This window comes from Pundamilia nyererei, unplaced genomic scaffold (assembly GCF_000239375.1).
Source record: "Pundamilia nyererei isolate P.nyererei 1_Seehausen unplaced genomic scaffold, PunNye1.0 scaffold00066, whole genome shotgun sequence".
Lineage (NCBI taxonomy): Eukaryota > Metazoa > Chordata > Actinopteri > Cichliformes > Cichlidae > Pundamilia > Pundamilia nyererei.
In genome coordinates this window covers 786,327-799,899 of record NW_005187467.1, presented here as the reverse complement: position 1 = coordinate 799,899, position 13,573 = coordinate 786,327, and the positions used below count along the sequence as shown (strand labels likewise).

At 40.2% G+C, this 13,573-nt stretch overlaps 1 protein-coding gene across 6 annotated transcripts in view; it reads left to right on the top strand.

Annotated features, from left to right (window-relative positions):
• nectin1b (nectin cell adhesion molecule 1b) overlaps positions 1–13,573 on the top strand; it is a 155,040-nt gene that overhangs the window by 117,720 nt on the left and 23,747 nt on the right. For 5 of the 6 annotated variants that reach the window (XM_005735926.1, XM_005735923.1, XM_005735925.1 and 2 more), the window contains exons 6-8: positions 2,751–2,898; positions 4,574–4,642; positions 10,539–10,632. In XM_005735926.1, coding sequence (XP_005735983.1) covers positions 2,751–2,898; positions 4,574–4,642; positions 10,539–10,632 — 311 coding nt within the window. The remainder of the gene's footprint in view (positions 1–2,750; positions 2,899–4,573; positions 4,643–10,538; positions 10,633–13,573) is intronic. The other variant, XM_005735924.1, reaches the window with a different exon arrangement.

The window sequence follows — 13,573 nt, the reverse complement described above, 5'->3', positions numbered from 1 at the left end:
GGTACACGACATCACTTCTTATATGAAGTACATATTCAAAACAAACTGAAGTGGTTGTTTTTATTCCAAGAAAAGAACCTTGCCTATTCTTAACGTTTCCTAATGCTGAAAGTAAAATTTGTACTTGTGTCAAAGCAGAGTGTAGAGACAGGGTGCATTATATAACAACTTTATTTGTTTTGATCCTTATTGTGCTTTGAGCTGGGAGGTTTTCTTTTTCAGTGTAATTTTTTTCCTTCATTGTTTAATGACAACACAGAAGGTGAACATAATGCATTTTGGCGACAGTGGGAAGGAAAAATTCCCTTTAAACAGGAAGAAACCTCCGGCAGAAGCAGGCCCAGGGAGGGGCGGGGCCATCTGCTGCGACCAGTTGGGGAGAGAGAAGGACAACAGGACAAAAGACATGCTGTGGAAGAGAGACAGAGATTAATAACATGTATGATTCAATGCAGAGAGGTCTGTTAACACATAGTGAGTGTCATATCTGATGATTGTTACCAGCAGTAATCCTTTAAAGTAGAACTCATGGACAGAAAATGCAAGTGTTAATTTTTTTCTCCAGCTATATGAGAAACAAACAAAGCACTCAGACTGCGCACCAGATGGCTCCCCCAACTTTATGTGTTAGGAGGTGACAGTGTAAGTCCTGTGTGTCTAGTGCCTAAGGCTCCACAACAGGGAAATTGCATTCTGATCCAGTCCACTCCTGTGTGTATTAGTGTTATACAACACACTATTGTGTCTGGCATTTGCATTAGGGCCATGAAATTCAGCCCACTGGCTTTCACTATGTAGTGCAATGAGACAACAGTAGGAATTCCGGCTTATCTATTCCCGTGCTGCAGCAAGATCACATTTACGCTTGGTCTTCAAAGCTACTCCACAGCCTTTTTATTGAAATACATCACAAGAAAGAAGTGTGTGTTCAGTACAAGAAAACCTATTTGCTTTCTTTTAGTGTGTAGATTTGACACAATGCGACTCTTATGTACCTGACGACAGAAAATTAGATCAGCCATAGCAACCGTGGCATGACAATCTGATGGACACGATATATAATCACCGACTTTGAGGCAGTGTGTGTTGGGTACAAGGTAGGGTAACGTGCTTGCTATTGTGTGGCTGTATGTGAAGTAGTCCTCTGTGTACCCATCATTATGGGCATTGAATCAAGCAAGCGGGGGCTGTTGAGAAGAGGGCTCCTGGGAGGCAGGCCTTGTCCTGTCACTACCAAAAAGGACAGACAGATAATAATAGAGACATCATGAGGGCAGGAGATAGGCTTTCCTTTTCAAAGTGGAAGATAGTGCGAATTTGCAGTGTCCCATCACAACAGGCTCACATCCACTGATTGGTCCCTGGCCTGTCTTAAAAAGGACGCCTTTAACTGTTCTTTCAAAGACAACAGATGCCAGTGCTGTGTGTCCTCAGAAGCAAAATATCATACATACAGTAGGATTCTGAAAAGAGATGGCTGTTCTATTTTAGTGTTACCTGACATCAGTTGGGAAGATTTGCACATTGTAATAATTTACCTTTTTGACTGCGTGTGTGACAGCAGATGTATTACACTTTTGATATATTCAGACCTCACACAGAATGACTCATTGTTTATCAGATGTCAAAGCATAAAAAAACAACAGGCTCTCATGCAAAGAAGGTGCAAGAATGTCTCGTTTCCTTTAATATATTTAGTTGAAAGAATTGTATGTTAACATCAAAGGATATATGCTTTTCAATATTTTCTGTAAATGTTCCCTCTGGTGCTGGTCAAAGTTTACATTTGACTGACATTAAAAAAAAAAAAAAAATATATATATGTATGTATGTATGTATGTATGTATGTATGTATGTGTGTGTGTGTGTGTATTCTACTCACCAGAGAATCAAGTTTTAGGGATTGTTTTGTTTTATTATTTTCATTGCAAACCCTGTGTATAGCTTTGGTGTTATCAGCAGTAGGGAGACAGAGGTATTGAACAAACTCCAGAGAGTCACTTCAACAATCTGCAATGTTTACTGGATTAGACCTCCATGTTGTCTTCATAACTCAGTTGAACCGACTTTTGTAGACGTATCTCTCTCATCTTTTGCTCTCAACTGAATTAAATGAATTGTTTTGCTTCTGAAACCACACACATTTTTTCTCTGCTACGCTGGAAATATATTTTGCATTTTGTTGGCCCCTGCTGGCAATGACTTTAAAGTATAATAGCATTGTTGTGCTCTTAAGAGTGCCTTTGGGTTCACTGTCAAATCCAATCCAGTTTAGGCTTCTTTTGAACAGATGATGGAGCACACATTAGGCATGCAACAGCAGCTGCTGAATGACCACAACAGTGTGGCATTCATGAAGTGCCAGGACAGGCAGGACAATGGTCTCATCCTGAAATAATTCTCTGAAAATATTGTTTGGATGTGTTTTATGAGAGAAAAACCTCAAGCCTGACATATGTTGTGTCAAATGGTTTGTAAAGGTTTTCTTTGGACAATAGCCTGTTGTTTTGTTTTTGTTTCTCTTGAGTGCATTGCTGCTTTGCTTTTGAATTATTTTAACCTTTTGTCCAAGATTTCTATTAATAACAGCATAAAGTTGGACTCCCTCTGTGATAACATAGAAGTCTATTTGTCATTGGTATTGTTTTGGAGGCTGTAGTTGATTTTTCTTTTTTTAAAGTTCATCCAGGCAGTGTCAATTACTCAAAGAGCACATACTCTGACACTGTTATTTCTCCTCTTGTCTGCAGAGAAGCCAATGGCGCAGGGTCCCCCAGGTGGTGTTATCGGGATCCTTGGAGGTGTTGTTGCCATTGGACTCATCATTGGCGTGGCTGTTACTGTTGTCATGGTCCATCGGCGGCAGCAGAAGACCCGCACTGAGACAGATAATGACCTGTGAGTATCAAGCCTCTCCCAGAGAATATTGCAGGGGGATGGACAGGTGGTAAGATTAGGTGTGCACTCTTTGTCACTCCACGAGAGAAAAAACACTTCGAAAAGGACGAAACTCTTTTTTAGGGGAGTAAATGTGTTTGGAGACGGAGGAACATGCTGCAGACATGTCACTGTCTCATTCTCATTTACTCTGGGAGCCAGCAGTCTCCTTTCATAAAGGTCACGGTATGAAAATGAATTTAATTGCACTAAAAAAAAGAGAATGTCTATCTTCATTTACCAAAGCAGATAGAATCAATGATTTTTATTAAAGCAGCTATTAAGTGGTTGCTTGATTGTAATGTGGGCTGCAATGAGCCCATTTCCCATTAAAACACTATTGTTTTAATCACGGCTGATTGCAGGAGTATGTACTGCAGAGTCTTCTCAGGAAACATTTGCTTCTGTTGGATGGTCACAATATTGTCGAGAAGTTAAAGGAGATTACTTTGAGATTTTAAAGTTTGCAGGAGGTCCAGAGGTCGGGTCAGCCGATTGTAGAATTATGCAAATTCATTTTAATTTAAACAGTAATTCGAGTATGAACGACTTCTTTTCCATCGCTGCTTTTGCAAATAGATATACCTCAAATCAAGCACAATTTAGCAAGGCCTGTGATGCAGATCTAATGGTGAGGTATCCTACAAATGTAAACTTTGTAATGTATTCTTAAATAGATGGTGTAAGACTTCTTCTTGCATCCATTAAGACATTCAAACTGCTGAAGACACATTAAGGGGCCTTGTAACTCTGATGTTATTTACTCTGCAACACCTCCTCCGGCCAACCAGGTAATTTTGTTCTGTCTGCAAACCAGCGCCTATGACAATTTGCAGCGTTGCCAGCTGCTGCCCATACACAAAGGAGAAAACAGAAGTAGCAGAGGGTGCAGCTGAGAGAACAATAAGCAACAGAGCTGTGAAAATCTAAAATAGCTTTTCGCGTTATTTCGAGGTACTAAAAGTCTCTGCCATCTGGTTTGGAGCAATTGTCAGAAATCTGTTTTCAATGAAGAAGGAAACACGCATTCAAGTTACGTCCTGCTAATTCCCTTCATCTAAAACACCTGGCCAGGACAGATAGCTCAGTGGTTGCCAAGGGTTTTCATGATGCTCTTGGCTATTCTGAATATACAAGATTCAAACCACATTCCCATGGGAATGATGCTGCTGTGAGCATGAGCTGGCTATCTCTCTCCCTGGGATTATTACCAAAACAACTGAGGTTGGGGGGGTGTGCAGAATCTGGCTCAGGGTGCACATGAGCCTTTAATCAATTCAGATGATGAGATTACAATGCTTATTTTAGAGGTCCCCCTCCAGAATCTTCTAGCTTATTTGATTATTCAAAGCGGTGATGCTAACATCAGACGAGGCGTTCTGCCAGGTTTTTGGTCTCTGCCGGCTGCACGTTGTGGTGCTCTGTGGTGGCAGCAGGTCCACCAAGTCTGAGGCCACGCAGACGCAGAAACCACACTGTTTTTAGCTCTCTGCATTGTCTTTCAAGATAAATGAAGCACACAAACTCTTACCGCTCCCATTGCTTTCTGTCTCTTTCTCCCGCCTTGCTAATCTATCTTTCTTTCTCACTCTGATGCCAAAGTAACTGCTCTCTGTTTCCCACTCCACTCCCTCAGCATTGCTGTTGCTGCTGTTGCTGATAGTTGTGTGACACAGGGTCCTGAGAAGCCAGAGTCCCCCACAAGGAAAGTAGAGGCTCCTGACCCCAGTCTATCCCCTGCTGATCCCTGTACTCCTGGATCCTCTATTCTGTTGCCTGCATGTAATGGTGGCCTGCAAGTGACATACTTGAGCACACCATTGTGAGTGCTGAAAGCAGCAAATGATCAATAATCATTCACTAACGAGTCACACTGCACTTGATGCCTAAAATCTGAGCAATTTCTCTGCTTGCTTTGACAGCATACAGCAAATAAATACTTTGGAGTGAAATTTAGGTTTTACATGTCAATCTGATGAATGGCAAAAATTAACTCTTACATCAAATAACAACAATGATGTTTGGAAAAAAGAAAGAATGAAAATAAAGCTTGATGAAAACAGTTCCACGACCAATTAAACCTTATCAGAATTCTTTAGATGGAAAATCCAGCTCCACTTAGAGTTTATCCGATTCAGGGAGCTTGGACAGAACAGAATTACAAGGCGAGATGAGAGTTAACATACATATCAAATTGTTAATCAAACAGAAATCCGCAAGCTTATACAGGCTTTGTTTTACATAAGCTGATGCTGAGTGATAATGTCTTTGACAGACCACACTGTCCAACCTCTCTCCTCCACCTCTTGCTCTTTTCCCTCCTTTTGTTTGCATGACTCTCATCAAATATGCATGACAACAGTTGTGCCAGTGCTGTAAATGTTGTTGTTTCCCACTAGTTTGGCATGTAATGCTTAATGTAGTGAAATGTGATTCAAAGCTTTAATTGTTCATATGAATTTTTGTCATTTTTCTGTGGCTTGTCATCAAATATGTTCAGTGTCTTACTCAGAAACTGTTTACTTGTTCTCGTTTAACCGTCTATGTGGATGCAGAAAAGTTGCAAAAGAATGTGTGGGGCATATTTCAATGTAGGGGGATATTCATAGTTGTATATGAGTGTCTAATGTCAGAGTAAAGGGGAAGCATTTAGCCAGACTGTTTAATTCTGCATGTTGATGAGCTGTTAATCAAGCCTGGGCATTTGATAACATGCCTGACTGCACCGCCTGTCACGCCTCTGTTTGCCCTAACAAAGCAGCACATGATGTGACTCAAAATTGGTCAATCCTAATAAATCACTGGCCCTTTAGAGGCTGCACTGGCACAATAGTCAACTGATTATCAAAATAGATGGGCATTGTCAAAGGCGATGTTCTCAGAATAATATGTTCATCGTCTTTTGCCCGGGTGTGATGTATGACCTCCAAAATGCAGAAGAGCACTGCCAATTGTGGCCAAAATCCCCCCCAATCTTTTGAGTGTTCCTGACATACAGCTGGTGTTGACACAGTTGTAAATACTTGCTTGCATAAATCACTTTGTTGCCAATTTTCCAGTCATATTTACAAAAGTATCTGAAAAGTATTGCATGCAGAATGTAAAACGGATGTTTAACCATGAGCCGAGAGCCCATGTCACGACACAACCATGATTAATTTGAACTGAGCACAGGTTTCAAACTTGTTCTGAGACTGAAATGTAGCATAACTGGAGGACATTTGGACAAACAAGAAGTACACGGTACTACTAAGTCAATGAAGTTAGATTTCATTTTGAGATGTAACGTTAGCAGAAGTGATTTGTGGAGACGTGATTTGTTTTTGTGTACCCTTTGGTCTATAAACTGGTCACCAGTGCTTTTCACTTTTGCTGTGTGGAGATCTTTTAAATGTGATAAATGGTAATTTCTTAATGGACACCTTCTTGCTTTAAGCTGTAACCAAAGTAGAACTGTCTTGTCTTTCTGAGTCGCTCAACATGGACTGTGTTGTACTCGGTGTGATTTCAAATTATTTGCTATTGTTATTTATGCATAAAATGGTGCTTGGTTTCTCTGCACAGAAAGTTATACATGCAGTACAAATGTTTATAACAATCACCTTATATCTATGTTTTTGCATAGTAGTGTATGTACACTAGTAGCATTGCCTGAGGTGTTGAAAAAGGTTTGGAAAGTGACTGTTTGTGTACAACTGTAAAGTTAAGTGTTCTAAAGAGCAAAATTTTCCCCCAGCAACAGAAGTAGTTTTTGATAAACTTGTCAAAGAACAAAAACACCATTTTGCTTCATTCTTGTTTTTTCCTTTCTTCTCTTGTGAGAGGAGAAAAAAAAGCTGAGCTTTGCAGAGTAATTGTTGTCCGCCTTTTGAAAAGATCGGAGCTAGACAAAGCATGAAAGTAATTGCCTCCTAAAGATCAAATCACATTTATCCCGTCTTGCAATTAAAAGTATCATTAGCATTTAAATTGCCAAATAAGATTGTGATCAACAGAAATCAATGAGAGCACCGAGGATCGGCTCAAACACTCCACGTTTTTTCCACGAGCAGGGCTGCAGGCATACGGTGGCTCTCTAATCCAAACGCTTGTGGGAATGCGACACTTCACTTTCTCTCACATGAAGTGGACGGAAAGAGGGTTTTCTGTCACCTTCGAGAACATCTTAATTCTGAGTGTGAGCTTGAAGACTTCCTCAATGGTGCGAAAATTTCAGATAGGAAAGTCACTTTTTTGTGAGTGCATTGTAAAAGTCATTTTCTTTGCTGTAAATCTTCCCTCACAGACTACTCTTCTCAGTTTAAGGATTAGTTATGTTTTCTCCTTGCTATCCCCTTTAAATCTCCCCCTAAGCTGCCCTGAGCCTTTTGTAGCCAACAGAGCGAGGAGGAGCAAGGTCTTCAAGGTGGATGTCTGAGTAGGAAACACTGCAAACTTGAATGTAGCTTATGGTTCCCTGCCCAGTGCTTTCTGCTCCCCACGGGCTTGTGTTGCTTGTCAGCTTTCATTAGTGTCTGCGTTTTCACAGATCCAACGCCCCCATGCTGCCTGCATCACATTCAGCACTAAGGAAGTACGAGATGCACATGTGGTGGTCAAGCTGTGCGGGACTGCAATGTAGCTTATTAATGACTGATTGAGATTGCATCATCTGCATTCCTGAAGAGCGCACAGATCTGTAGCAGTGAATATTTCGCTCATTTTTACATGTTGACGTACAAATATTAGCAGAAAACATCTCCAATATTCAGTCTTTTTCAGGGGGTTGATATATTATGCATTACACCTTTACAAATTCCAAAATTGCAGTTTGAACAAAAAGCTTCTCCTTCCAGGACTTTTAAACCGAGAGCATGTGCACATATTAAAACATATTTTTTAGTTTAAAACTAACCCAACTTACTTGCAGTGAGAATAATAATGGATTTTCTGTGTGAATAAATGTGAGCTTGATATCAATATTTCAGGTATGTTCATTCTGCTTCTACTTCCCAATAATGTGGTTTAGATGGCCACGCATAACAGCTGGCTAATTTAAAATCTGTCTGATCCTCTGACCACTTCTTTTGGCACAACACAGAGTGTTGCTGTGGAAGATCTGAGCAATTACTTGGAGTTCCAAATTATTTTTGCTAAAGGAAATTATGGACCTCAACTAAGACATTCAAACCCAAACTAGAATCAACAGTAATCTGCAAGATAATGATTGCTTATTTTCCTTGATTTTTGATTGCGGTGCTAATGGACACTGGTTTGACTCACAGTAAAACACAGAGATGGTGGATAGAGTTGTTTTTGGATATTTTTCAAAAGTGGCTGCTACATCGTAACATGCAACCATTAAATCTTAAAAATACATTTTACTTTTGACCTTTTCTTGTTTTGTTTTGTTTTTACTTCCTCTCCTACAAGTATACTTCATTAATAATATACTATACATGTCAAGTTCTTTATATTATTAATATCAAATACGGAATTGATATGCCGACTGAATGACCGGCCACACACATGCTGTATATCTATCTTGGTATATCTATCTTGCGTGAGCTGTAGCTGTAGCTGTGCTATACGTTTTCCCTCTCTGCACACACAGCACTTCATGAAACGCTTGTGCTACTTTTTGGTCTGTTTTCCCACCCTTGTGTCCAACAGTAGTGACAGTCTATGCACTGATGTTCTCCTGAGACTGCTTCTTGTGTGTAATGTGATTACAAAAGTAGCTGGATGACAGGGAGAAAGTTGTTGCCGTGGGGTGGTAGTCATGAGACGAGGGAATTTCTTCATGTTTGGTCAGATTTAATAAACTCACTCCGCATAAGGGGCCCCAGCACACTACCTATTTGAACAAGCTCCTTTGCAATAAAATGCAATCATTGGAGGTCCTATGGGATCAAACGTAAGTTCAAACGAATTCAGCAAATCATACATAAAAAAAAAAAATCAGATTTCATCCTACTTGAATAAACCTGTCGAATCCCGATGGTGCATAACTGATTTATCTCAAACTACAGTAAAATCAAAATCCAGTCAGGCATAATGTTGTAATGCTGCATGTCCTTTTATAAAATTCCAGTTAGGTCATTGCATGATGTTCATTAGTGTTATGTTTCAGCAAACTGAAAAAAGACCGTTATCTGTTGTCTCACATACACGAGACAGACAGAAGCAAAAAATGACACTTAGTATCACACATTTCATGGATACAAATGATCTTGTCTTGTCTTAAGTTCTCACCTGTATTAGAATCCAGTCAGTCATAAGCAGTGAATTATAATACTTTATAATGAGCACACTGCTGTACCTGTGAAAACCGCATTCCCACAAGACTCATAATTATCTGTCTCAGGAAAAAATGGATGTTTCTCCTCTCAAAGCTCTGCAGCGGAAGGCGTTATTGTTGAAGAGCTAGTGTGCTGCACGCTTCTTCTCTGTACATTTGCTGTGCCTCTGTGCTGCAGGCAGGCTGAGGAGGTTGCCACATGAATCTGGCAGTGGTACGGCAGCCCTGTCTGGAGACAAGGTGATACGGACTGGAAATAATGAGCGTGAAAGAAAGAGTTAAGAGGTGCACTCATGCACAAATTTTCTGCACATTAAAACGGCAGCATGGCCTTGCGGAAAGGTCATGTTATTCAATAAGGACGTGAACCAGTGCGAATGGGAGGCGGGAGGAGCTGGAGATAATGCATGTAGGTACACAGCTCAGTGTCTGTGCTCCACTTCATTATCTTTGATCACTCCTGATATCATGTCAGAATACGACAGATGACATCTGACTGCCAGCGTGTTTGAGGCAAGGGGTTTTCTTTATAACGATTCCGTAGCAACAACCCTTCTGCTTCCTTGTCTGAAATAATTATACAGATACACATCAAACTATTTCAACAGAATGCTTTCAGTTACCGCTGTCTTTCCTGATCACATTTTATTTCAGTAATTTTCTATAATAACTCAGAATGACTCTGTACAGAGTGGCTTTTACCTCCATCGAAATTTGATTGTTGGTGATTTACAGAAAACGGTTGCTTACTCCATTGTTAATAGCGGCGTATAAACTAGCACAGGTGTTCAGTTTTTGAGGCTTTGTTCTTACCCAGGTGTGCCAACAGAGGGGTGGGGTGAGTGCCTTGGGATTAGAGGATGTTAGTACCAGGGATCCTGAAAAAGGTGGAGAGCTGAAGCCGCCTGCCGAGCTCTCCGTGTCACAGCTCAGGACTATATGTCAAACAAACAGTCGCTGCACAGTAGGCAGGGTGTTTGTCCGCGTGGCACTCTGGATGAGGCTCAAACCACCCTTGACTCACACATGCCCTTCTCCCTGCCCCCTATACCCCCTCCATTCCTATCTCCTCACTTCAGTCCAATTACAGCCTACTCTCATTAGCACAGTGTCTCTCCAGCGAGAGCCTTTGAAAGGGCAGGGATGGCTGCTGCTGCAACAAAGCCACCAACACGAGATCTATCAAAATCCAAGGAAAGAGTGAAAAAGGCAAGTGCAGGCAGGACTTCTCATTATAGAGTGGTGTAGAAGGTGAGGGACGTAAAGAGTGGTGATCCCTTACTGTGCTGAGTGTCATGTTATCTTTTTACTCTCTTAACAGGACTGACCTCCCACCTGCGCACAAACCAGCCCCTCCTCCACCCAAAAAGAAGAACAGTGACATGAAGGGACACTTGACATCTGATGACATCCAGGTAAGCTCCTCCCCCTACTTCTTTTCCTTGCTTATTCTCCTGATCCAACACAAGGTATGACAACTTTGGCAGTATCTGTCTCTTTCATATGAAATCCAAGCCCAAATATATTTTTAACAAAAGAGTGATGTGATGTTTTTTACCTCCATATATCTTTAAGAGCAGCGAACCAGCTTAGGTCTCTTTTTGTTTTTGGAAAGTTATTTTCATTTATTGGATTTTCAGGTGAATTTTTAAATCGCAAAAATGTCAGTTTAGTGCCGTGAGCCTTTTGTGTGTGTGTGTGTGTGTAGGTGTGTGTGTGTGTGTGTGTGTGTTCCTCGTCTTACACAGCTGTCCAAAGCAACTGTCACAAAGACGGTGAATATAGTTAGCTGAATATAGAAATGTCACATTCTCCAAGTGAAGCCAATGACATGTAACATAATTATCCATGTGTGTAATTAATTTCCCTCTTAATAAATAAAGTAATTGTCATTGGGCAATTTTTGACATATAAATAAACGACCATATCCCTGCTTGCACTGCAGCAGGGATATGAAAAAGAACTTTGTTGCTTATAAAAGTATTGTCAGAGATTTTCATCTGTACTTTGAATATGCTGTGCAGAGAGTCTTTGACATTGTCCATTTTATTATTTAATCACTGCACACAGTACAAGTGCAGTATGTTAAATGAAGCTGTTTATAGCTTAGTAAATGAGTGCTGAAGATTTCAAAGTGTGACTCGAGTTTGATAAACAGCTTAATTTCTCACAGACTTTTAACCTCAAGACATGTTTTCATCATTTTAACAAGCAGTGTTTTTTATGTTAATCAGTGACAAACTTACTTGTCACTGATGGGAATCTAGTGATTCTCATCAGTGATAATTTGTTCATCCCAACTTTGAAGACTGCTGCTGAATCCATGGAAGTTGTACTGTCTGAATGTACAATAACAAACATGCAGAGCCTGGAGTGGTTGCACGGGAACCGCTTTTTACAGTGCTCCCTCCCGCTGAAGTTACTTCCTGGCAACATTAAAGAAATTTGCAATTTTCTCAAGTCCCCAAATTTTACTGTCTCTAATTCTAAGCAGATTTGAGTATACTCCATTCAGACCTCATTTATATTGTCAGTACTGGAATGTGCTGTCATCTGGAAAAGATTAAAATAATAATTGATGGTGAAATAGTGCCAATAGCATCTTTAAAAGCAAGAAAAAAATCACAGCAGTCAATCACTGGTTGTGTTAATGGCAAAAAAATTGAATACAAGTCACATGCTCTTATATTAATATATCGGGTGTATTATATGCAGCCAGTATAAAGTAAGATGGCCACTCATGTGCTCTTCCACGTTATGAAAGTGCAGTTAAACCTCAAACTTCCTTTGGTGAAAAAGTATTCTGAACATGCCCTTGGAATTTGAAACCTCGTTTTCCACGGTCACACTGATTCTGCATAGCCTCCCTATTCATGTTTGGCTCCCGGTCTGTGTGGCCACTAGAACATTTTTTTCTAATTTCTTGTCGAGCTTCCATGAGAACACAATCCTTATATTGCATTAGGCTGTTTAAATAGCACAGAACCAGTACTATGTAATTGTGTTCCTGGATGTTCTGCCTCAACCAGCCCGATAGGTTTCCAATCTGCTTATTGCAAACGTTACTGTAGCACAAGCTGTAGTTTAGGAAAACAAAAGTTACTCTCATAAGATTGAATGTGCAGCACTATTTACATGTGAAGTGTCATCAGGAGTGTGCAGAGGTTGCAGTGACTTTTACTGTTGTCAAGGACTACAGTATGTGAGAAACTGAGGAGCTAAAGAAGTAAAGCGCTATTAGGCTCTGAATAATTAAAGATTCACGTAACTGTCAAGTTGGTCACCACCTATCAGCACCGCTGAGAATTTAAATCAAACTTTGATACTTTTCATAAGCCCAAGGTCAAACTGCTAGGCATCTGGGCAGAGAAAGTCATGGAGAGAGGGGAAATAATGCGCTCTTCTTCCTGCACAACTACTGCAGAAGATTACTTGAGCAAGGCATCGTAACCCTGACTGGTGATTAGTATAAAAATGAGGCTTTAATGGTCACATTACAGGATTTAATGTGTTTGGTTTTATGGCTGCCATTGCTTTAAAAGAAGGTGCACGTTCAGCAAACTTATATCTGGATAGATAAAAGTAACAAAAAAAACCCCCCCAAAACAAAACAAGAAAACATCACGGCAGGTTTATTACACAGTGAGTAGAGAATGCATAGATAAGCAATCCTTCCCCCCCACCCCAACTCCCCAATAAAAAGTTAAAATGCCCAAGCAGATCCTGGTGTATAGATAGCTTCTTTATAAACATGCTTTTATGAACTACATTTTTAAAATGTCCATAAATACAAACAAGTTGTTAAGAAATAATCTTATCTACAACTTTTAATCATATCGTATACCAGAAAAAAAAGTCTCTTGGTGGTGCCTTCATCAGTTCAGCTGGACAAGTTCGTGCCCCAAAGCCTGTCAATCATCATGATTAGCTGTTTCTTTAAATTATACTGATCAGCATCTGCAGAGCCACCAGGCAATTTGTAATGACATAGTTCTAATTATTGTTCGCTGCTATTTTTTGCTCCGGGTTTAGCTTTTCAAGGGTTTCCTTTTGAGAATGAACTCGATGAAAAGCTACGAAATGGACTATTTGAACGAGAAATGAGATCAGGGATAATTTTTCACCTTCAAATGTAGTGAAAAGATTTGGTGGGTTATGCAGCATATCTGAATGTTACAACTGGTCTTAAACAGCTTGGTATTCGGGCAGAGGTTGCTTGGTCACTTCATTGGGCGACAGAGCCAAAGTATCAGTGTGTGCTTCCTATAATTAAATGTTGTGTATTGGTGTGAATTAGACTTTGACAGCCAAACTCACTATCAGGGAGTTCAGCGTCTTTATAGCTTGAACAAACGT